This window comes from Pristiophorus japonicus, chromosome 9, assembly GCF_044704955.1.
Source record: "Pristiophorus japonicus isolate sPriJap1 chromosome 9, sPriJap1.hap1, whole genome shotgun sequence".
Taxonomy (NCBI): domain Eukaryota; kingdom Metazoa; phylum Chordata; class Chondrichthyes; family Pristiophoridae; genus Pristiophorus; species Pristiophorus japonicus.
Genome location: NC_091985.1, coordinates 203,620,713 through 203,646,405, shown reverse-complemented (window position 1 = coordinate 203,646,405; position 25,693 = coordinate 203,620,713). Strand labels below are relative to the sequence as shown.

Genomic DNA, 25,693 nt, shown 5'->3' with positions numbered 1-25,693 from the left:
TTTCAGCCATGCTGCACCTCACTGCAGCAGGGACGCTATCTTGCCTCTGTCCTCAAGGTCGACTGCCTTGATCCTTCTCTCCCGCGATTCTGCCACAAAAGCTGGAAGAGTGCCTGTAAATTCGATCTTCCTCCCCAGGAGTCCTGCCACTGGAGCCGGGAAGGTGCTTTTAGATCGTTCTGGTCGGATCATTGTCACGCAGTCTTGATGGATGGTCTGTGCCTCAGGCGCTGCGCTGGTCTGTTCTCTGGTGCCTGGCCCGAGCGACAGTGAGGTTTTGCTCTGCCTCTGAGCTTGGGGGACATCGATTGCCGGAGTGAAGAGATCTTCCCATTTCCACTATATCTTCCCCATCCACCTTCTTTTGAGTAGTGTTGGACCATCACCTGCAACAATCCACAGAGGTAACTTGTGCACCACGCCATTATGGATTACCTTTACAACTGCACTACCAAGGACTGGGATCAGCTCCTTGGTGTAGGTGCGCAATTTTTCCTGTAATGAAACCAGCTCGGGTCGTTTTTTGTTCCATAACTCTCAAAGGCATCCTGGCTCATCACCGACTGGCTTGCTCCGAAGACTGGAATGCCGTTCATCTCGACTTCTATTTTCACTGGAGGACAATTGGTGGTGCAGGTATACACTTCATACACTTCTTCTTGGGGTTGAGCTGCCACTCTGGCCAAATTATCATATGCCCACTGGGTAAGTTGTATTTCTTTTACACATACACTGGAGGTGGCCCTTCGTGATACAGGCTTTACATACGTACTCAGCAAACCGACACTGGTTAGCCCTATGGTTTCCTCCGCAATGCCAGCATGATGCTACTCGATTAGCACCCCTTGGCGGACTCTGAGTTCTGGAACCCTGAGGTCTGTGCTCTCTGCCCTGGGCAGAGCCACATTCTACAGTCTTGCCTGTGAAAGGCGCAATTCTGTGTACAGTACTTGTCAGGTTTGAGTCCACAGGATGAATAATTTGCTTGGTGCTGCAGGTTGAGGTCATGAACGCCTGACTGATGCTGATGGCCCTCTGCAGGTCTACTGTGGTGTCGGCCGATAATAGCTTTTGAAGGAGGTCCTCGTGGCCAATTCCCATAACGAAGATGTCTCGCAATGCTTCGTTGAGGTGCGTGCTAAAATCACATGGTGCCGCAAGTCTCCTGAGGTCCGCAGCATATTTTGCAATCTCCTGGCCCTCAGGTCTGTGGTGAGAGTAGAATCTGTACCTGGCCGTGAGGATGCTCTCCTTTGGTTTTAGTTGGTCGCGAATTAGTTCACTCAGTTCATCGTATGTCTTATCCTTGGCCTTCGTGGGTGCCAGCAAGTCCCTGATGAGGCGGGAGACCTCAGGCCCACAACTGGTCAGCAGTATAGCCTTGCGCTTCTCCGCCAATGAGTACACATCCCCTGCCAAGTCGTTTGCCACGAAACAATGCTTGAGCCTTTCCGAGAAGGCATCCCAATCATCACCCTCTTAGTGTGCCAAAGATAGCCATAATCGCATGAAAGTCTGTATACTCGTCATCAGTTATTATGTTTGTAATGCACTTATGAATGACTCCACGAGGCAATGTGTTGTACTCAAACTGTAGTGACGTTGGTCCTTTATTCCAAACTGCAGAGTGAGGCAGTTGCATGGTGGCTCTGCTTTTATACAGCCCCTGCCACTAGGGCAGGAAACCCCGGTCTCCACCAGTTGCACCTTCTAGTGGTGTCAGCATAGTACATCAGGTAAAGTCTCCAACTTATGCAACTATACAGTGACTACACAGAGAGTATATCTATAGTCTACATATATAACAGGTTTGCCCAGTCTATATGCAGATTAAAGTCCCCCATGATAATTGTATTACCTTTGTTACATGCACCTCTAATTTCCTGATTTATACTGTGCCCTACATTACCACTGCGGTTTGGGGGCCTATAAACAACTCCCACCAATGTTTTCTGCCCCTTGCTGTTTCTTAGCTTCACCCAAACTGATTCTACTTCTTGATTTTACGAGCTAAGAACGTTTTCCTCTACTGTCTTTAGCCCATCCTGTATTATCAGGGCTACCCCTCCTCCTTTTCCATTTCTTCTAAAAGTTCCATATCCTGGAATATTTAGTTTCCAACTGTGGTCACTTTGCAACCATGTCTCCATAATGGCTATTAGATTAAACCTATTAATTTTTATCAGCGCTATTAATTCATCTATTCTGTTGCGAATGCTTTGTACATTCAGATATAGTTCCACTAGGATGGGCTTGACATGAACTGGGCAGGAACCAGTGTCCTGGCGAATCGAATAACTAGGGCAGTAAACAGGGCTTTAAACTAATGAAGGTGGGGCAGGGAGATCCAGGAAAGTACAGCACGGTTTAGATAGAGAAAAAGCAACAAAAGACATGCCAAGACTCAAGAGCAAGGCTTTTTTCTATTTTTCTCTGATGTCTCCTCAGTCAGTAATGCCTCTCTGTCCATTCCTGACCCACTCTGTTTGTTTTTACCCAAAACTCTGCTCTGCTCTTGAGTCTTGGCATGTCTTTTGTTGCTTTTTCTCTATCTAAACCGTGCTGTACTTTCCTGGATCTCCCTGCCCCACCTTCATTAGTTTAAAGCCCTGTTTACTGCCCTAGTTATTCGATTCGCCAGGACACTGGTTCCTGCCCAGTTCATGTCAAGCCCATCCTAGTGGAACAGCTCCCTCTTTGCCTAATGCTGGTGCCAGTGCCCGTAAAGCAAACCCATGCCTCCCACACCACTCTTTGAGCCACGCATTTACTTTCTAATCTGCTTATCCTTGCACCATTTGGCGTGTGGCTCAGGTAACAATCCAGAAATTATTACCTTAGCGGTTCAGCCTTTTCATTTAGACCCCAATTCCTCCAATTCTTTGAGCAGAACCTCATTTCTAGTCCTACCTATGTTGTGGGTTCCTACATCGTCCACAAAAACTGGATCCTCCCCTCCAAATTCTGACTCTGATCTGCCCCAGGGAGAGGGCAGTGTGTGATGTTCCTGTGGGGTTCAGTATGTTCAGTGTCTGATCCTGAGCTGCCCCAGGGAGGGGGCAGTGTGTGATGTCCCTGTGGGGTGCAGTATGTTCAGTGTCTGATCCTGAGCTGCCCCAGGGAGAGGGCAATGTGTGATGTTCCTGTGGGGAGAGTGAGATCAGTGTCTGACTCTGAGCTGCCCCAGGGAGGGGGCAGTGTGTGATGTTACTGTGGGGGTGCAGTATGTTCAGTGTCTGACCCTGAGCTGCCCCAGGGAGGGGGCAGTGTGTGATGTCCCTGTGGGATGCAGTATGTTCAGTGTCCGATCCTGAGCTGCCCCAGGGAGAGGGGCAGTGTGAGATGTCCCTGTGGGGTGCAGTATGTTCAGTGTCTGACTCTGAGCTGCCCCAGGGAGGGGGCAGTGTGTGATGTCCCTGTGGGGAGAGTGAGATCAGTGTCTGACCCTGAGCTGCCCCAGGGAGGGGGCAGTGTGTGATGTCCCTGTGGGGTGCAGTATGTTCAGTGTCCGATCCTGAGCTGCCCCAGGGAGAGGGGCAGTGTGAGATGTCCCTGTGGGGTGCAGTATGTTCAGTGTCTGACTCTGAGCTGCCCCAGGGAGGGGGCAATGTGTGATGTCCCTGTGGGGAGAGTGAGATCAGTGTCTGACCCTGAGCTGCCCCAGGGAGGGGGGCAGTGTGTGATGTCCCTGTGGGATGCAGTATGTTCAGTGTCTGATCCTGAGCTGCCCCAGGGAGGGGGCAGTGTGTGATGTCCCTGTGGGGTGCAGTATGTTCAGTGTCTGATCCTGAGCTGCCCCAGGGATAGGGCAATGTGTGATGTCCCTGTGGGGAGAGTGAGATCAGTGTCTGACTCTGAGCTGCCCCAGGGAGGGGGCAGTGTGTGATGTTACTGTGGGGGTGCAGTATGTTCAGTGTCCGATCCTGAGCTGCCCCAGGGAGGGGGGCAGTGTGAGATGTCCCGGTGGGGTGCAGTATGTTCAGTGTCTGACTCTGAGCTGCCCCAGGGAGGGGGCAGTGTGTGATGTTACTGTGGGGGTGCAGTATGTTCAGTGTCTGACTCTGAGCTGCCCCAGGGAGGGGGCAGTGTGTGATGTCCCTGTGGGGTGCAGTATGTTCAGTGTCTGACTCTGAGCTGCCCCAGGGAGGGGGGCAGTGTGAGATGTCCCGGTGGGGTGCAGTATGTTCAGTGTCTGACTCTGAGCTGCCCCAGGGAGGGGGCAGTGTGTGATGTCCCTGTGGGGAGAGTGAGATCAGTGTCTGACTCTGAGCTGCCCCAGGGAGGGGGGCAGTGAGTGATGTCCCTGTGGGGAGAGTGAGATCAGTGTCTGACCCTGAGCTACCCCAGGGAGGGGGCAGTGTGTGATGTCCCTGTGGGGTGCAGTATGTTCAGTGTCTGATCCTGATCTGCCCCAGGGAGGGGGCAGTGTGTGATGTTACTGTGGGGGTGCAGTATGTTCAGTGTCTGACCCTGAGCTGCCCCAGGGAGGGGGCAGTGTGTGATGTCCCTGTGGGGAGAGTGAGATCAGTGTCTGATCCTGATCTGCCCCAGGGAGGGGGCAGTGTGTGATGTCCCTGTGGGGTGCAGTATGTTCAGTGTCTGACGCTGAGCTGCCCTCATTCCTCCTGCTCTCGGGGGCAGTCACGCTCCTCTCAGTCGAGGTTAATTGGAGGGACAGCGTCATCTACTGGACACCAGCGGTATTTCAAGGCACATCATGTCCAGCTCCATCCCAGAGAAATTCAAAACCAACCAGCAGATTCAATTCATTTTATCATCAATTGTTCAACAAAGTTTAGCTCCATTTGTTGCAGCTTTCAGTATTTGAAGAAAGCTATTTAAACAGTTAAACAGGATGCAAACACAATCAGCATTATTTTTATCTGACCCATTTCCCATTGATTAATTGGTCAAATATCCAGAATATTAAACTCCAGCCCAGTTATAGGGGTAATCAGTATCAGCAGAAAGAAACCCCAACTGTCAGAATGGACACAATTCAGTCTGGGATAACAGCAGAATCCAAACACTGCAGTCACTTGTGAACTCGCTGGTGTCTCAGCAGGTTGGATGATTGAGTGAATCCCTTCCCACACACGGAGCAGGTGAATGGCCTCTCTCCAGTGTGAACTCGCTGGTGTCTCAGCAGGCGGGATGACACAGTGAATCCCTTCCCACACTCAGAGCAGGTGAATGGCCTCTCCCCAGTGTGAACTCGCTGGTGTATCAGCAGGTAGGATGACTGAGTGAAGCCCTTCCCACACTCAGAGCAGATGAATGATCTCTTCCCAGTGTGTACTCGCTGGTGTGTCAACAGGTTGGATAACTGAGTGAAGCTCTTCCCACACTCAGAGCAGATGAATGGTCTCTCCCCAGTGTGAACTCGCTGGTGTCTCAGCAGGTGGGATAACTGAGTGAATCTCTTCCCACAAATGGAGCAGGTGAACGGCCTCTCCCCGGTGTGAACTCGCTGGTGTACCAGCAAGAAGGATGACCGAATGAATCCCTTCCCACACTCAGGGCAGGTGAATGGTCTCTCCCCAGTGTGAACTCGCTGGTGAACCAGCAGGTCGGATGAGGTAGTGAATCCCTTCCCACACTCAGAGCAGGTGAACGGTCTCTCCCCGGTATGAACTCGCTGGTGTACCAGCAGGTCGGATGAGGTAGTGAATCCTTTCCCACACACTGAGCAGGTGAATGGCCTCTCCCCGGTGTGACTGCGCCGATGAACTTCCAGATCAGACGGGCAAATGAATCTCTTCCCACAGTCCCCACATTCCCACGGTTTCTCCGTGGTGCGGGTGTCCTTGTGTCTCTCCAGGTTGGATGATCAGTTGAAGCCTCGTCCACACACAGAACACGTATACAGTTTCTCCCCGCTGTGAATGGTGCGATGTTTTTTCAGGCTGTGTAACTGGTTAAAGCTCTTTCCACAGTCAGTGCACTGGAACACTCTCACTCGGCTGTGTGTGTCTCGGTGCTTTTCCAATCACACTGATGTTTGAAATCTGTTCTCACAGAAAGAACAGACAAACATTTCTCTTTCCACATTCAAAGGCCGATGATATTCAGGTCCTGAGGAATCGAGTGATTCGGTCAGAACTTGATGCGAAGTTTGGTTTGAGTTTCCCGTCTGCAAATCCTTCCCTTCTAATACCATGGAAAAGGAGTTTACAAAAACCATTACTGCAATTACAGGACAGAAATTCAGAACAGACAATTCTAGATTCTATGAAACATTCTTGCCTCTCTTGTTCCTCCAAAGCTGTAAATTCCCTATCCCATACACTCTCCGTCCTCCCTGTGCTGAAATTCAAACACATCGCACGTCTGAAGACAGCTTGTCCTCCACTCCCAGTTTTCACCATCTACTTTGTCAGGGTTCTACACTCTCCGGTTCACCGCTTTCTCCTTTCCTGAAGGTGCTGACTCTGGCTGGGTTCAGTTCTACACTCACTGGTTCCCCTCTCCCTCCCCTGAAGGTGCTGACTCCGGCTGGGTTCAGTTCTGCACTCACTGGTTCCCCTCCCTCTCCTCCCCTGAAGGTGCTGACTCTGGCTGGGTTCAGTTCTACACTCACTGGTTCCCCTCCCTCTCCTCCCCTGAAGGTGCTGACTCTGGCTGGGTTCAGTTCTACACTCACTGGTTCCCCTCTCCCTCCCCTGAAGGTACTGACTCTGGCTGGGTTCAGTTCTACACTCACTGGTTCCCCTCTCCCTCACCTGAAGGTGCTGACCCTGGCTGGGTTCACTGGGACCCTGTAGCCCCGCCCACACTTTGCTCCTCTGCAAAGATGGCCACACATGCACTCTACATCTCGATGAATCTTGGTGGCAGCGCACAAACCTGCAGCTTTCCATTATTATTAAATAAACTTTTATTTATATAGCACCTTTAATGTAGTACAACATCCCAAGGTGCTTCACAACAGAGTCAGAAGACCAGTTAGCCTAACATCTGTAGCACGACATTTGAAAAAGCATAATTCAGTCAAGCAGCGTCAGCATGGTTTTTCTCCTGCTATGGCCCCAGTTTCGGATACACTCTTATGTCCTTTCCTGTCATGCTTTGGTTTTTGTTTCCCCCAATGCTACCCTGCTCTATTGCCTTCATCTTGTTCTTTGAGCTTTTAGGTTTCTGCTCACCTGAACCCTCCACCCCCACAACTGATTAGTTAAAGCTCTCTCGGCAAACCTAGTTATTCGATTCACCAGGACCCTAGCCTCAGCACGTTCCAAGTGGAGTCCGTCCCGAATATAATGTGGGAGAGTGTGAGGTTGTCCACTTTGGCAAAATAATAAAAAAGCAGATTATTTAAATGGAGAAAAATTGCAAAGTGCTGCAGTACAGAGGGACCTGCGTGTCCTTGTGCATGAAACACAAAAACTTAGTATGCAGGTACAGCAAGTAATCAGGAAGACAAATGGAACGTTGGTGTTTATTGCAAAGGGGGATGGAGTATAAAAGCAAAGAAGTCCTGCTATAACTGTACTGGGTATTGTTGAGACCACACCTGGAGTGCTGCGTACAGTTTTGGACTCCGTATTTAAGGAAGAATATACTTGAATTGGAGGCTGTTCGGAGAAGGTTCACTTGGTTGATTCCGGAGATGAGGAGGTTGACTTATGAAGAGAGGTTGAGTAGGTTCGGCCTATACTCATTGGAGTTCAGAAGAATGAGAGGCGGGTCTTATTGAAACATAAAAGATAATGAGGGGGTTCGACAAGGTGGATGCAATGAGACTATTTCCACTCATAGGGGAAACTAGAACTTTGGGACATAGTCTCAGAATAAGGGGTTGCCCATTTAAAACTGAAATGAGGAGGAATTTATTCTCTCATGTGGTTGTAGATCTGTGGAATTCTCTGCCCCAGGGAGCTGTGGCGGCTGGGCCATTTAATATATTTAAGGCGGAGATAGACAGATATTTGAGTGATAAGGGAATAAAGGGTTATGAGGAGCGGGCAGGGAAGTGGAGGTGAGTCTATGATCAGATCAGACATGTGCTTACTAAATGGCGGAGCAGGGTCGAGGGGCCAAATGGCCTACTCCTGCTCCTATTTCTTATGTTTTTATGTTCTCATTACACAGTACCAGATCTAAGCCTGCTCCCTAGTTGGTTCCGCAACGTACTGTTCAAGGAAACTATCCCGGATACACACGATGAACTCTTCCTCAAGGCTACCTTGGCCTATTTGATTTGTTCAATCAATATGAAGATTAAAATTGCCCATGATTATTCCCGTTCCTTTTTTACAAGCCTCCATTATTTCTTGATTTATACTCCATCCAACAGTGTAGCTACTGTTAGGGGGCCTGTAGACTATGCCCACCAGTGAGTGTAGTATTTATTCTGTATCTGTCAGTCTCTGGTTAGCGAGTGTGGCTTTTCCTTTATACCTGTAAGTTTATGGTATGGAAGAGAGGTTTTCACTCTGTACCTGTCAATTACTGGTAAGTGAGTGTGGGTTTCATTCTGTATCTTTCATTCTCTGGTATGTGAGTGTCAGATTTACACAGTCCCTGTCATTTTCTGATATGTGAATGTGGGTTTTATTCTGTATCTATCGGTCTCTGGAATATGAGTGTGGGTATTACTCTATCTATCGGTCTCTGGAATGTGAGTGTGAGTATTTGTCTGTAGCTGTAAGGGCCTGGTATGGGAATGTGGGTTTCACTATCAGTCAGTCAGTCAATCTCAGATACTGGAGGTGATTGTGATTCTCTCTCAATCTGTCATTCAATGTGTCCGAGTGTATCATTATGTTTCTCTCAGTCTCTGGTACTGTGTGTGAGTGTGGGATTGATTATGTATCTGTTAGACTGGTGATATGTGAGTGTGGGATTGATTATGTATCTGTTAGACTGGTGATGTGTGTGAATGTGAGATTCATTATGTAATTGACAGTCTCTTGTACTGAGCTATTCTTGCTCTGTGTAACTGTTGGATTTAGTTCCTTCTCCACCTGCTGTAGGCGGATGATAGTTTGCGATTATCGATGACTGTCTCAGGAGGAGTTTTGGTTCAATCCATTTCGTCCATTTCTCTTCTCTTGTATGTTAGCTGTTGGGTTTGAGAGTCATTGTACAGACATCAATATGGATTGACACTGTGTCAGTGTCTATCTGTTCATGTGTGTGAGTAAGGGAGTGAAATTGGATCTGCCGTTCAGTGCAATATGATTGGACTTTGAAACAACACATTATTGTACTGCTCCAAGTGACTGTGGGATTCATAACATAACTCTGGAAATTTGGATTACTGTGGGACTGACAGCTTCTGCTGCCTGTGACAATATGATTGAGGTCAGTTCTGTGTCTCTGCGCTCTGTGAGTGATAATGTACTTACTGTGTGTGAGAAGGAGCTGCCTGCACTGTTCCTTGTGTTCCGGGTGGAGGAAAGATCACATTTATTCTGGCTTGGTGAAGTATTTTGCTCTGAGAATAATAATAGGAAAACACTATTAGTTATGATATGGACAGGTGATGGAGAGAATATAAAAATAAAGTTGTAATGAAAGTATATGTTTATAATAAAGTAAAGTATCTGGAGAGAGGAATCCGTGATACAAACAGTGACATTGTCTGACCTCACTGCAGTACAACAACACTCAGATTCACCACACCAGGTGTGTAGGACGGTTCTATAGTAAGTTATCAGCATCCAGACACAACCCAAACCCAGCACTGGTCCATGAATGGGAACACCCGATTGGCACAGTCCAGGTTTATATCTCCCACTCCCATGGGATTACCTGTAAAATTCTGAATCGCTTCCTGGAATATAACCACAGCTACCTGGGCTGTACAACAATTGTTCTCAGTCTATTGGAACTGAGTTAAGGGCCTGTGTCATTAACAGAATGTCACAGTGACCGAATCCTGATGTTTCTGAGGGGGCGACAATGTATCTCTCGATCACCTTCAACACGATTCTGGAGAATTCAACTCACCAAAACAAAATAACCCATTTTTGAAATGTCTCCTGTCACATTCCTCTTCTGGTGCCTGCAATAGATGCACTTTGTGAAACTCCTCACATCCTCACTCTCAGGCTGTGTTTCCACTGTTCAATGTCCAAGAACAACAGACACTGAAATTGGAACTGAATCAGGAACATTCATTACTGATTTGGGGAAAGAAAGCAGCAATGATTTGAAAGAGCGAGGTGATTTACTTTCTCTGTTACCTTACACCGTACACACAGCCCGAGAATGGGCTCCCCCTTCCCCCACTCACTCCATGTTCCAGAACTAGTTCCTGCTCCACTCCACCTCTTACAAACAGCCCCCGACTGCCGCTGAACTTACCCCGACTCAAAGCCCATCTGCGGACACAGTCCCAATGCGATGAGCTGCTGTAAGGAGGCTGCTGTTTGCTCCCTTACTCGGGCCTGGGATATCTGAGTTAAATGATCATCAGCCCAGCACAGAGGAAACGGCAGCGACTGACAGAGCTGGGGGAGGGGAGCTCACATGGGCCCTTCCCGTCGGTTTAAACACTGTGTGGGGAGGGGAGGAGCAGCATGTATTTAGCGCATGCTCAGACCATCTTTTTGTCACAAATTAAATTAGCAAAAATAGGATTATTTCACAAGTTGCTTTTAGCACTAATTTAATGGGCCACCTTGAGAACATGTTAGTTATTATCCGAATAACTGAAAAAACGATTGTGTGAGCCTGACACTGGAGTACGAGTGCCTAAACTGTTTTACTCATTCCGTCAGCCTCTGGCGTGTGTTTCCCTGTCAGTTTCCGACAGGGGTGTATGGGTTTTACTTGCATATTATTGTTCAGATACATGGGTGTGGGTTTCATACTCTACCTGTCAGTTTTTGTGAAGTGAATGTGAGATTTATTCTGTACCTGTCAGTCTCTGCTATGTGAGTTGGGATTTATTGTGTACCTGTCAAGTTTTGATATGTGAGTGTGGGTTTTATTCTGTACCTGTCAGTTTCTGATATATGAGTGTGGGTTTTATTCTGTACCTGTCAGTTTCTGGTACTTCAGTGTGTACTTTAAACTAGATTGTCAGCTTCTGGTATGTGAGTGTTGGATATTGACCAGTATCTGTCAGTTTTTCGGATCGGAGTATGGATTTTATTCTGTACCTGTCAGATTCCGGTATGGGAGTATGGGGTTTAATCGGCACCTGTCAGTTTCTGATATGTGACTGTATTTTTAATCTGAATCGGTCACTTTCTGTTATCTAAGTGTGGATTGCATTCTGTACCTGTCAGTTTCTGCTATGTGAATGTGGGTTTTATTTTGTACTTGTCAGTTACTGCTGTGTGAGTGTAGGAATTAATATGTACCTGTCAGTTTCTGGGATGTGATTGTGTTTTTTTTCTGTACCATCAGTTTGTGGTAGATGTGTGGGGTGTCAGTTTCTGGTATCTGCGTGTGGATTTTTACCTTTATATGTCAGTTTGTGCTATGTGAATGTGGGATTCATTCTGTATCTCTCAATCTGGGGTGAGTGAGTGTGTGTTTCCTCTGTACCTGTCAGCTTCTGGTATGTGAGTGTGTGTTTTATTCTGTATCTCTCATTCTGGGGTAAGTGAGTGGGTGTTTCCTCTGTACCTGTCAGTTTCTGGTATGTGAGTGTGTGTTTTATTTTGTATCTCTCATTCTGGGGTAAGTGAGTGCGGGATTTATTCTGTGCCTGTCAGTTTCTGGTATGTGAGTGCGGGATTTATTCTGTATCTGTCAGTTTCTGGTATGTGAGAGTGTGTTTTATCCTATATCTGTGAAATTTACAGATCAGAGACGACCCCAACAGACAATAGTTTTTCACATTATATTGGACGAATGCGATTCAGAAATATTTGGAATAGAGACGAGCTATTAGTACATTATATAAACCATATCTGTCAGGGATACAGTGAGTGAGTGAAGGATTCATTCTGTCTCTGTCAGTCAGGCGTACAGTGAGTGAGTGTGGAATTCACTCTGTATCTGACAGTCAGGGATACAGTGAGTGAGTGTGGAATTCACTCTGTATCTGACAGTCAGGGATACAGTGAGTGAGTGAGGGATTCATTCTGTATCTGTCAGTTTCTGGTATGTGAGAGTGTGTTTTATCCTATATCTGTGAAATTTATAGATCAGAGACGATCCCAACAGACAATAGTTTTTCACATTATATTGGACGAATGCGATTCAGAAATATTTGGAATTGAGACGAGCTATTAGTACATTACATGAACCATATCTGTCAGTGGTACAGTGAGTGAGTGTGGGATTTATTCTGTATCTGTCAGTCAGGGGTACAGTGAGTGAGTGTGGAATTCACTCTGTATCTGACAGTCAGGGGTACAGTGAGCGAGTGTGGGTTTTATTCTGTATCTGACAGTCAGGGGTACAGTGAGTGAGTGTGGAATTCACTCTGTATCTGTCAGTCAGGGGTACAGTGAGTGAGTGTGGGTTTTATTCTGTATCTGACAGTCAGGGGTACAGTGAGTGAGTGTGGGATTCATTCTATCTCTGTCAGTCAGGGGTACAGTGAACGAGTGGATCTAAGTGGATCTCGACAACGTGGACCATTTCCCATACCTCGGGAGCCTCTCATCAACAAAAGCAGAAATTGATGTGGAGATTCAACATCGTCTCCAGTGCACCAGTGCAGGCTTCGGCCGCCTGAGGAAAAGAGTGTTCGAAGACCAAGCCCTCAAACCTACCACCAAGCTCATGGTCTACTTGGCTGTAGTAATACCTGCCCTTCTGTATGGTTCAGAGTCATGGACGATGTACAGAAGACACATCAAGTCGCTGGAGATATATCACCAACGATGTCGCCGCAAGATCCTGCAAATCCCCTGGGAGGCCAGATGTACCAACATCAGTGTCCTTGTCCAGGCTAACATCCCCAGCATTGAAGCACTGACCACACTCAATCAGCTTCGCTGGGCAGGCCACATAGTTCGCACGCCAGACACGGGACTCCCAAAACAAGTGCCCCATACGGAACTCCTTCACGGCAAACGAGCCAAAGGTGTGCAACGGAAACCTTACAAGGACACCCTCAAAGCCTCCCTGATAATGTGTGACATCATCACTGACATCTGGAAGTCCCTGGCCAAAGATCACCCTAAGTGGAGAAAGTTCACCGGGAGGACGTAGAGCACTTCGAGTCTCAACACCGAGAGTGTGAAGAGGTCAAGTGCAGGCAGCGGAAGGAGCGTGCGGCAAACCAGTCCCACCCACCCCTTCCCTCAACGACTGTCTGTCCCACCCGTGACAGTCTGTGGCTCTCACATCGGACTATTCAGCCACCAAAGAACTCACTTCAGGAATGGAAGCAAGTCTTCCTCGATTCCGAGGGACTGCCTATGATGATGATGAGTGAGTGAGGGATTCATTCTGTATCTGTCATAAATGCAAGTGTTTGCTGTTGCTGTAGAAATTAAGCTTTTCAGTTACTTACGGTAGTTAACAATTACACAGAAGAAAATGTCAGAAGCATCCTCGTGGATAACCGTCGGGAAAGTGCTGTTACTGGTGAGATCACGATTTGCTTGATGCAAACTTGGGTAATAACTCTAGAGGTGATGGAAAAGAAAGTAATATTTTGGGACGTTTGAGCGAGATGAGAAAACATAATCAGCGCGAGGAGCCCGATCAGAGAGCTGGTGGGCAAGAAGCATTGAGCTCCTGTTTACTGCCCGATGCTATTTCCAAAACAATGGGGAAGAACAGTCCCTGGATCTGGGAACTTGAGGAGGCCTTTCAGCACATGGAACCTGGAGGCAAATCATCCCTTCGAGCCTGTTACATAAGGAACAGGAGGAGGCCATTCAGTCCCTCGAGTCTGTTACATAAGGAACAGGGGAGACCATTCAATCCCTTGAGCCTGTTACATAAGGAACAGGAGGAGTCCATTCAATCCCTTGAGCCTGTTACATAAGGAACAGGGGCAGGCCATTCAGTCCCTCGAGCCTGTTATATAAGGAACAGGGGCAGGCCATTCAGTCCCTTGAGTCTGTTACATAAGGAACAGGAGACCATTCAGTCCCTCGAGTCTGTTACATTGGAACAGGAGGAGGTCATTCAGTCCCACGAGCCTGTTACATAAGGAACAGGAGGAGGCCATTCAGTCCCATGAGCCTGTTACATAAGGAACAGGGGGAGGCCATTCAGTCCCTCGAGTCTGTTACATAAGGAACAGGGGGAGGCCATTCAGTCCCTCGAGTCTGTTAGGGGAACCAGTGGATGTGGTATATTTGGACTTCCAGAAGGCATTTAACAAGGCGCCACATAAAAGGTTACTGCACAAGATAAAAGTTCAGAGGGTTGGGAGTAATATATTAGCATGGATAGAGGATTGGCTAATGAACAGAAAACAGAGAGTAGGGATAAATGGTTCATTCTCGGGTTGGCAAGCAGTAACCAGTGGGGTGCCATAGGGATCAGTGCTGGGACCCCAACTATTTACAATCTATATTGACGACTTGGAGGAAGTGACCAAGTGTAACGTAGCCAAGTTTGCTGATGATACAAAGATGGGAGGAAAAGCAATGTGTGAGGAGGAGACGAAAAATCTGCAAAAGGACATAAACAGGCTAAGTGAGTGGGCAAAAATTTGGTAGATGGAGTATAATGTTGGAAAGTGTGAGGTCATGCACTTTGGCAGAAAAAAAATCAAAGAGCAAATTATTATTTAAATGGAGAAAGATTGCAAAGTGCTGCAATACAGTGGAACCTGGGGGTACTTGTGCATTAAACACAAAAGGTTATTATCCAGGTACAGCAAGTGATCAGAAAGGCCAGTGGAATCTTGGCCTTTATTGCAAAGGGGATGGAGTATAAAATCAGGGAAGTCTTGCTGCAGTTGTACAGGGTATTGGTGAGGCCACACCTGGAATACTGCATGCAGTTTTGGTTTCCATATTTACGAAAGGATATATTTGATTTGGAGGCAGTTCGAAGAAGGTTCACAAGGTTGATTCCGGAGATGAGAGGGTTGACTTATGAGGGATGGTTGAGTAAATTGGGCCTCTGCTCATTGGAATTCAGAAGAATGAGAGCTGATCTTATCGAAACATATAAGATTATGAGGGGGCTTGACAAGGTGGATGCAGAGAGGATGTTTCCACTGACAGGGGAGACTAGAACTAAGGGGCATGATCTTAGAATAAGGGTCCCCCCATTTAAAACTGAGATGAGGAGAAATTTCTTCTCTCGGAGGGTTGTGAATCTGTAGAATTCGCTCCCTCAGAGTGCTGTGGAAGCTGGGACATTGAATAAACTTAAGACAGAATTAGAGAGTTTCTTAAATGAAAAGGGAATAAGGGGTTATGGAGAGCGGGCAGGGAAGTGAACCCGAGTCAATGATCAGATCTTCCATGATTGTATTAAATGGCGGAGCAGGCTCGAGGGGCTGTGTGGCCTACTCCTGCTCCTATTTCTTATGTTCATAGGTTCTTATTTACCTCCAGTGTGGGATGGTTGGTGCAAGTGATGGTAGAAATGAAAATGTACCTACACCTGATGTGAGGTTAATAAATCTGTAATTCTCTGACTTATTATGTCCTTTGTTTGGAAAGGAATGAAACACTTGCCACTCTCCAGAGTATTTCTCTATTTCTGTCTCCAGTCTTCTTTTCTTGACTGCTACCTTCACTGTTTCCTCCCCAACTACTTCCAACATTTTTGGGAATGGTCTAGTGCAGTAATAACTGAGACTGGGCTCAGCGTAAAATGAGAAGAAACCAATCTTGGTGAGATAATAAAAGAAACGATATTTTGTGTAATAATAAAAGAAAGAGGTGAAACACTAACAGAAGCCGGGTCTGCTTTAGCAATACCAGAAACATACTCTATTGAATACAACAGAGACAAGATCTATAATTGTTATGTCTGTAAACTTTATAATTGTGTAAGACTTGCCACCAGAGGGCGCACCTGTTGGAGCCCAAGGATCACCTGCACACCTCGTGCAAGCAAGTATAAAAGGTTGTCTGCCATGCTGCTTTGGCACTCTGGAGTTTTATTAAAGAGACTAAGGTCACACCATTTTGAGCTTACAGTATACTGTCTTGTGGAGTTATTCTGAACATAACAATAGTTATAATAATAGAGGCGTGTACTAGAACTGGAATAACAGGGGCAGGTTATTTTACAATCCAAGCAGAAGCCGTGTCTAGTGGAACAATTCCAGAGACAGGGTCTCATACAACAAAAGCAGAGACAGGGTCCAGAGTAATAACAGCAAATGCATGGCTCACTGTGAGAGTAACATAGACAGTGCTTGATCCAATAATAATGGTGCGACGAATGAGGGTACAGGGCTCAGAAGTGTCTCTGGAATTGTTCCACTAGACACGGCTTCTGCTTTGATTGAAAAATAACCTGCCCCTGTTATTCCAGTTCTAGTGCATGCCTCTATTATTATAACTATTGTTATGTTCAGGTCTCCAGTCGCCCTGGTTCAATCCTTGTCACTGGATAAAGGCTTAGCTCTGTTAAGCCCGTGTGGTAGCTGATGTGCAATGGTCACCACACATTAAAAAAAATCCACGCACAGACATCTCCCACCCTTCAATTGGAGTTCAGGACTGGAATATCGGGTCCTTCATTCAAACATCTGTGAACTCTTGTGGAAGCAAGGCATCCTCGTTCGAGGGACCGCCTATGATGAATAACAGGCAGACTCGAGTGTTACACTGAACACAATGCTGGATCTAGTGCAACAAAACAAAGATTGGGTTTCATCTTATAGTACGTGCAAATCAGGGCCTATTGTTATAACTGCAAATTGTTTGCCGAGTGTCTAATAACAGAGTGAAGGCCCACTGCAGTATGAATGGGTGGGGTTAGTGTAATAACACAGGCACGGTCTAGTGTAATGGGAACAGGGAACAGTTTGTGTCAGCCTTGGCTCAGTGGTAGCACTCTCGCCCCTGGGTCAGAGGATCGTGGGTTCAATTCCCATCCAGAGTCCCGAGCCCATAACCTAGGCCGACACTCCCTGAGTGCTGAGGGTGTGCTGCACTAGTGTCATCTTTCCGATGAGATGTTGAACCAAGGCCTCCTCTGCGTCCATTTACCCTGCACCCAAATTAACTAAAAACTGATTATCTTGTCATCTCACATTGCCCTTTGTGTGATCTTACTGTGGAAAAAAAATATCTGCTAAGTTTCTACATTACAACAGTGACTTCACTTCATTGGATGTAAAGGTGCGGACATTCCATGTTAATGTACAATGTTGGTTGCAGCCCCTCTGCCAATATTTGAAGGGGCTGCTCCTCAAATTCTGGTTGCACTTCAGTCCCACACTCCTGATCTTTGGGCACCCTGTGCGGAGGGGAGTGGGTAGGTCGCAGGGCCTCCTCGTAGGACTGCTGCTGGGCGTGGCCATCAACCGGTCCAGGCAGCGGGTGGTCGAGGGAGTCGTTCAGCCTCTCTTCCGTGGTTACATCCGAGCCAGGGTGTCCCTGGAGATGGAGCATGCGGTGTCCACCGGTATGCTTACAGCCTTCCGCAAGAGGTGGGCACTGGAGTGCATCATCACCCCCGGCAACCAAATTTTAATTTGATTTAAGTTTACCGTCCAAAGTTCAATTGGTTTATTTTGTCGGTTTTAGTGCCTCTACCCCCCTTTAATCAGGGGTCACTTGATTAATATTTACAACAAAAATAGTTGTAAAGGTGCAGAGGTTATGATAGGTGTTGTACAAATGCAAGTCTTTCTGTTTGTCCAATAACTATAGATGTGTGGTTGGCTTGTATTCTCTGGAATATAGAAGGTGGTTTGACGGAGATTTTTAGCATTTTGAAAGGAATTGATAGGGCAGAGAGAAACCTTTTCTGTTGGTGGGAGAGTCTAGAACAAGGGGACCTAGCCTTAAAATCAGAGCCTGGTCATTCAGGGGAGAAGTTAGGGAACACTTATTCATACCAAGGGTGGTAGAAGCTTCAAGTCGCTGGAGAAATACCACCAACGATGTCTCCGCAAGATCCTACAAATCCACTGGGAGGACAGACGCACCAACATTAGCGTCCTCGACCAGGCCAACATCCCCAGCATTGATGTACTGACCACACTTGATCAGTTCCGCTGGGCAGGCCACATCGTCCACATGCCAGACACGAGACTCCCAAAGCAAGCGCTCTACTCGGAACTCCTTCACGGCAAACAAGCCAAAGGTGGGCAGAGGAGACGTTACAAGGACACCCTCAAAGCCTCCCTGATAAAGTTCAACATCCCCACTGACACCTGGGAGTCCCTGGCCCAAGACCGCCCTAAGTAGAGGAAGTGCATCCAGGAGGGCGCTGAGCACCTTGAGTCTCATCGCCGAGAGCATTCAGAAAACAAGCGCAGGCAGCGGAAAGAGCGTGCGGCAAACCAGTCCCACCCACCCTTTTCCTCAACGGCTATCTGTCCCACCTGTGACAGGGACTGTGGTTCTCGTATTGGACTGTTCAGCCACCTAAGAACTCATTTTAAGAGTGGAAGCAAGTCTTCCTCGATTCCGAGGGACTGCCTATGATGATATGGTAGAAGCGTGCAACTCCCTCACAGAAAGCCGTAGATACTCAATCAATCATTTTAAATCTGAGAGTGATAGATTTTTGCTAGTCAAGGGATTAAGGGATATGAAGCCAAGGAGGATAGATGGAGTTATGGAACAGATCAGCTATGATCTTATTGATTGGCGGAACAGGCTCGATGGGCTGAACAGGCTCTTCCTGTTCCTATACAATAGATGTGTGGTTGGTGTAATATTAACCAGGAGGGTGTGTAGTGTTACAAGAGTGGAAATGGGATCTGGTTGAAGAATAACATGGGGAAGTGGTAACAACAGAAGCGAGGTCTGGTGTAACAATAAAGGGGCTGAAGCGGACTGAAAGCTGAAAGTTGCCGTGAGCCCTGTTCAGGCCCTAAGTAAGGCCCCGGACCCTTTAGCAGATTCCAGGTCATTGATCCTGGGGCAGGATTACTGCCCGGGAGTGAAGGTGGAAATTACTCCCTGGGTTTTTAGTGTCACTGCAACAAAGGGAGGTTCTGGTGTTAAAATAGACAGTTCATTGCCTTCTCCAGAAGGGACAGAAACTCTACTGAGAGTAAATACCTGTTTATTTTGCCCACTGTTTTCATACTGAAGCAAGGATGTTATTGCTAAAGCTTTATAATTCACAGATTAGGCCCCAGCTGGTGTATTCTGTCCAATGTTGCAGTCTCTGCCTCTATTTATGAAGCCCAGAAAGATGAAAAAGAGTGAAATAAATAGGGAAAGAGACTTAAAAGGGAAGGTGACACAAGGTGGTGAGAGACAGAATGATACATCACAGAAGGAGGCCATTCGGCCCATCGTGCCTGTACTGGCTCTGTGAAAGGAAAATCCAATTACCCCACTGCCCTGATCATTCCCCATAGCACTGTCAGTTATTTTTCAGTCAAGTCAATATACAATTCTCTTCTGAAAGTTATTATTGAATCTGCTTCCACCACCCTTTCTGGCAGTGCAATCCAGATCACAACTTGTTGCATAAAAAAAAATATCCTCATATAAACTGACAGGGAGCAAACTCCCATCTCCCGGCTTCAGAGAGCAGAGGGAGCTGAGTGATTGATCCACACACAGCGCCAGTCCTGTCCGGGAATGGAGACTCCAAACACAAACAATAGGCTCATTTACAAATGTCACCACAATGTGTGGCCAGATACAGGCCGCCTTCTCAGATGTTTCCACCAGATTGTGGTCCCTGGATTTATTTTCTGTCTCTCATCACCTTGTGTCTCCTTCACTTTTAAGTCTCTTTATTTCATTCTTTTTCATCTTTCTGGGCTTCATAAATAGATGCGGTTTGGAGCCGGCAGCAGGAAGTCGTGTTGCCTGAGAATGAAATAGCAGGCGTCAGTTTGATGTTATCGCCATGAACAGGCTTCCTGTCTGTGAGGGCAGCCTCACCCTGACAGCATCAAGACCCACACACAGGCCTCACCTTGACAGCACCAAGACCCACATACACAGGCCTCACCCTGACAGCACCAGGACCCACATACAGGCCTCACCCTGACAGCACCAAGACCCACACACAGGTCTCACCCTGACAGCACCAAGACCCACACACAGGTCTCACCCTGACAGCACCAAGACCCACACACAGGCCTCACCCTGACAGCACCAAGAACTCAGCATCTCAATATGACTATTCCCAATTCTCATTTTAAAGAATATTTGAGTTTTCACACGTTCACTAAGGAGGAGACGGACTGAGGGTTTATCACTGGGAGAAATGAAGGGAAGTAAAACTGTTATTTCTCCCAAAGAGGGAGATCAGAAAATAGAAGGATTTAAGTGAGTTAGGTACTGTCTGAGACAGAAAGAGAAGAGAGGTGAAGTGAGTTAGGTTGCAGTTTTGTGACATAGACCATTACATCTTTTAAGGGACCATTGGAACAAGGCAAGGATGATACAGAGCTATGCGGAGAGAGCGGACCAGTGCAATTAGCTTTAGTTTCTTCCAGCACAGATCCAGCACGGATGATGGGCCTATTGGCCTCTTTCTGTGCAGTGAACTACTAAGATTCTGTGGTACCATTAGAGGAAGGGAAAGGACTTATTCACACATCCCGATTAACATCATTCTCTCAACCATCGCAAACTCATTTATTTCACTGCCCTGTCAAAAACCTGACTGCCCCTTTTGTTGATTAGTAACATTTCAAAGCCATTCATTGTGTGTGGAGCACATTGTTGTGTGTCTGTTTCTCTCCATGTGCGTCATATTTCTCCTTCTTAGGCATGGAAATGCATCATTCGAGCATCATTCCAAACAAATCTCATCCATCAATAAGAAGGAAGGAAAGTCTTGCATTTCTATAGCGCCTTTCACCACCTGAGAGGTCACAAAGTGCTGCACAGCCAATGAAGTTCTTTGAAATGTAGTCACTGTTGTAATGTAGGAAATGCGGCAGCCATATTGGGCACAATATCCAACAATCAGCAATGTGATGAATGAGCAGTAAATGTTGGTCCCCTAGAGGATGAGACTGGGGAATTAATAATGGGGAACAAGGAAATGGCAGACATTTTGAACAAATCTTTTGTATCGGTCTTCACGTACAAGACACTAGAAGCATCCCAATAGCGGATAATCAAGGGGTTATAGGGAGGGAGGAACTTAATACAATCACTATCACTGAAGAAGTAGTACTCGGTGAAATAATGGGATTAAAAGCGGACAAATCCCCTGGACCTGATGGCTTGCATCCTAGGGTCCTTAAAGAAGTGGCTGCAGAGATAGTGGATGCATTGGTTGTAATTTACCAAAATTCCCTGGAATCTGGGGAGGTCCCAGCAGATTGGAAAACCACAAATGTAACGCCCCTGTTTAAAAAAAGAGGCAGACAGAAAGCAGGAAACTATAGACCGGTTAGCCTAAAATCTGTCGTTGGGAAAATGTTGGAGTCCGCTATTAAGGAAGCAGTAGCAGGACATTTGGAAAAGCATAATTCAATCAAGCAGAGTCAGCATGGTTTTACAAAAGGGAAATCATGTTTGACAAATTTGCTGGAGTTCTTCAAGGATGGAACGAGCAGGGTAGATAAGGGAGAGCCAGTGGATGTGGTATATTTGGATTTCCAGAAGGCATTGATAAAGTGCCACATAAAAGGTTACTGCACAAAATAAAAGTTCACCAGGTTGGGGGTAATATATTAGCATGGATAGAGGATGGGCTAACTAACAGAAAACAGAGAATCAGGATAAATGGGTCATTTTCCGGTTGGCAAACAGTGACTAGTGGACACAGGGATCGGTGCTGGGACCTCAACTATTTACAATCTATATTAATGACTTGGATGAAGGGACCGAATGTAATGTTACCAAGTTTGCTGATGACACAAAGATGGGTGGGAAAGCAAATTGTGAGGACACAAAAAATCAGCAAAGGGATATAGACAGGTTAAGTGAGTGAGCAAAAAATTGGCAGATGGAGTATAATGTAGGAAAATGTGAGGTTATCCACTTTGTCAGAAAAAATAGAAAAGCAAATTATAATTTAATTGGAGAAAAATTGCAAGGTGCTTCAGTACAGAGGGGGTCCTTGTGCATGAAACACAAAAAGTTAGTATGCAGGTACAGCAAGTAATCAGGAAGGCAAATGGAATCTTTGCCTTTATTGCAAGATGGATAGAGTATAAAAGCAGAGAAGTCCTGCTATAACTGCACAGGGTCATAATCACTCTCATAGGCAGTCCCTCAAAATCGAGGAAGACTTGCTTCCACCCTAAAAGCGAGTTCTTAGGTGACTGAACAGTCTAATATGGGAATTACAGTCTCTGTCACAGGTGGGACAGACAGTCGTTGAAGGAAAGGGTGTGTGGGACTGGTTTGCCGCACACTCTTTCCGCTGCCTGTGCTTGCTTTCTGCATGCTCTCGGTGATGAGACTCGAGGTACTCAGCGCCCTCCCGGATGCACTTCCTCCAATTAGGGTGGTCTTTGGCCAGCGATTCCCAGGTGTCAGTGGGGATGTTGCATTTTATCAAGGAGGCTTTGAGGGTGCCCTTGAAACATTTCCTCTGCCCACCTGGGGCTCGCTTGCCGTGTATGATTTCCAAGTAGAGCGCTTGCTTTGGGAGTCTTGTGTCAGGCATGCGAACAACGTGGCCCGCCCAACGGAGCTGGTCGAGTGTGGTTAGTGCTTCGATGCTGGGAATGTTGGCCTGATCGAGGACGCTGACATTGGTGCATCTGTCCTCACAGGGGATTTGCAGGATCTTGCGGAGACATACTTGGTGGTATTTCTCCAGCGATACTGTACATGGTCCACGTCGCTGAGCCATACAGGAGGGCGTATATCACTACAGTCCTGTAGACCATGAGCTTGGTGGCAGATTTGAGGGCCTGATCTTCGAACACTCTCTCAGGCAGCCGAAGGCTGCACTGGCGCACTGGAGGCGGTGTTGAACCTCGTCGTTGATGTCTGCCCTTGCTGATAATAGGCTCCCGAGGTATGGAAAGTGGCCCACGTTATCCACGCCGTGGATCTTGATGGCTGGGGGGCAGTGCTGTGTGGTGGGGTCAGGTTGGTGGAGGACCTTTGTCTTACAGATGTTTAGTGTAAGGCCCATGCTGTCGTACGCCTCAGTGAAGATGTTGACTATGACTTGGAGTTCAGTCTCTGAATGTGCGCAGATGCAAGCATCATTCGCATACTGTAGTTCGACGATAGAGGTTGGGATGGTCTGGGATCTGGTCTGGAGACGCTGACGGTTGAATAGGTTCCCACTGGTTCTGGAGTTTAGTTCCACTCCAGCGGGGAGCTTGTTGAGTGTGAGGTGGAGCATGACAGCGAGAAAGATCGATGTCGCAGCCCTGTTTGACCCCGGTCTGGACGTGGATTGGGTCTGTATTGGATTCATTGGTCAGGATCACAGCTTGCATGTTGTCGTGGAGCAGGTGGAGGATGGTGACAAACTTTTGGGGACAGCCGAAACGGAGGAGGACACTCTATAGTCCCTCGCAGTTGACAGTGTCAAAGGCTTTTGTAAGGTCAAAGAGGGACATGTACAAGGATTGGTGCTGTTTCCTGCATTTTTCTTGCAGCTGTCGCGCCGTAAAGATCATGTCCATTGTATCCCGTAATGGATGAAATCCACATTGTGACTCCAGGAGGAGCTCCTCAGCCACAGGAAGAAGACGGTTGAGGAGGACTCTAGCGATAACTTTCCCAGTGGCTGATAAAAGGGAGATTCCTCAGTAGTTGCCGCAGTCAGACTTGTCCCCTTTTTTTAAAGATGGTCACGATTACTGCATCTCTGAGATCTCCCGGCATGCTCTCCTCCTTCCAGATGAGAGAGATGAAGTCATGCATTCATGCCAATAGTGCCTCTCCGCCATACTTTAGTGCCGCAGTGGGGATTCCATCCGCTCCCGTTGCCTTGTTGTCCTTGAGCTGGTGCATGGCCTTTTCTACCACGTGCAGGGCTGGGGTTTTGCTGAGATGGTGGGGGGTAGCATGCTGCGGGGACACTCAAGTCAAAGACAGTGTCGGTTAAGGAGATCTTCGAAGTGGATCCTGACTGCCTCGGTGTCCTTGATGAGTATCTCCCCATTCCTGGCCAGCAGTGGGGTGGGGCCTTGGATGCATGGGCAGTAGGTAGCCTCGACTGCGGTGAAGAATTCTTGCACATCATGGCTGTTGGCCAGCTGCTGAATCTCCTGTGCTTTCTCCGCCTACCATCTGTTCTTGAGCTCGCGGGTTTTTTGTTGGACATCGGCCTTAAGCCGTCTGCAATGCTGCTTTGCTGCTTCCGAGTTGGGTTGTTGTTTTAGGTTCAGAAATGCCCTGCACTTGCGATTTATTACCTCTTGGATCTCCTAGTCATTCTCATCAAGCCAATCCTGGTGTTTCCTGGTTGAGTGACCGAGCGTCTCTTCTCAGGCACTGGTTATGGTGGCCTGGATGGCAGACCAAGCGCTGTGGGCATTCTGCATCTCGGGGTCATCAAGGGTCATCAGGTTAGCAGTGAGGCGCTGGTTGTATACAGCAAGGCCTTTATTGCAAGGGGGATAGAGTATAAAAGCAGAGAAGTCCTGCTACAACTGCACGGGATATTGGTGAGGCCACACCTGGAGTACTGTGTGCGGTTTTGGTCTCCGTATTTAAGAAAGGATATACTTGAATTGGAGGCTGTTCAAAAAAGGTTCACTAGGTTGATTCCTGAAATGAGGGGGTTGACTTATTAAGATAGTTTGAGTAGGTTGGGTCTATACTCATTGGAGTTCAGAAGAATGAGAGGTGATCTTATCGAAAATATAAAATAATGAGGGGGCTTGACAAGGTGGATGCAATGAGGATATTTCCACTCATAGGGGGAATCTAGAACTAGGGCTCATAGTCTCAGAATAAGAGGCTGCCCATTTAAAACCGAGATGAGGAGGAATTTCTTCTCAGAGGGTTGTAAATCTGTGGAATTCTCTGCCTGGGAGAGCTGTGGAGGTTGGGTCTTTGAATATATTTAAGGCGGGGATAGACAGATTTTTGAGTGATAAGGGAATAAAGGGTTACGGGGAGCAGACAGGGAAATGGAACTGAGTCCATGATTAGATCACCCATCATCTTATTAAACAGCGGAGCAGGTTCGAGGGGTCAAATGGCCTACTCCTGCTCCTATTTCTTGTGTTAGTGTTGTTGGTTGAGGGATAATTATTGGCCCAAACATGGGGACCAATCCCCCTGCTCTTCTTCAAAATCATGCCATGGCATGTTTATGTTCACCTGAGGGGCCAGGCGGGGCCTTGGCTTATCTTCTCAATGGAAAGAGTAGCTCTGACAGTGCAGCACTCCATCAGGACTGCATGGAGAGACAAGGTCTAGTGTAATATAAACAGAGACAGGGTCTCGTGTAATATAAACAGAGACAGAGTCTAGTGTAATATAAACAGGGACAGGGTCTAGTGTAATATAAACAGAGACAGGGTCTAGTGTAATATAAACAGAGACAGGGTCTAGTGTAATATAAACAGAGACAGGGTCTAGTGTAATATAAACAGAGACAGGGTCTAGTGTAATATAAACAGAGACAGGGTCTAGTGTAATATAAACAAAAAAAACAAGTCTGAAAGCTCTGTGTCTCAATGCATTTAGCATTCGTAATAAGGTGGATGAATTAACTGCATAGACAGCTGTTAATGGATATGATGTAATTGGGAGTATGGAGACATGGCTCCAAGGTG

General features: G+C 47.0%; 1 protein-coding gene across 7 annotated transcripts in view; it reads right to left on the bottom strand.

The window, feature by feature from the left end:
• Positions 1-5,857: 5,857 nt before the first annotated feature.
• The window catches only part of LOC139273455 (oocyte zinc finger protein XlCOF20-like), a 45,428-nt gene continuing 25,592 nt past the window's right edge, over positions 5,858-25,693 (bottom strand). For 2 of the 7 annotated variants that reach the window (XR_011595126.1, XR_011595128.1), the window contains 2 exons: positions 9,351-9,439; positions 5,858-6,150 (listed from right to left, as the gene is read on the bottom strand). Coding sequence is in view for 1 of the 7 variants with exons in the window: in XM_070890361.1 (XP_070746462.1) it covers positions 19,771-19,841 (71 nt within the window). In the remaining 6 variants the exon portion in view is untranslated. Of the gene's footprint in view, positions 6,151-9,350; positions 9,440-16,658; positions 16,683-18,286; positions 19,842-25,693 lie in introns of those variants that run through there. The other 5 variants (XR_011595130.1, XM_070890361.1, XR_011595131.1 and 2 more) reach the window with 5 other exon arrangements.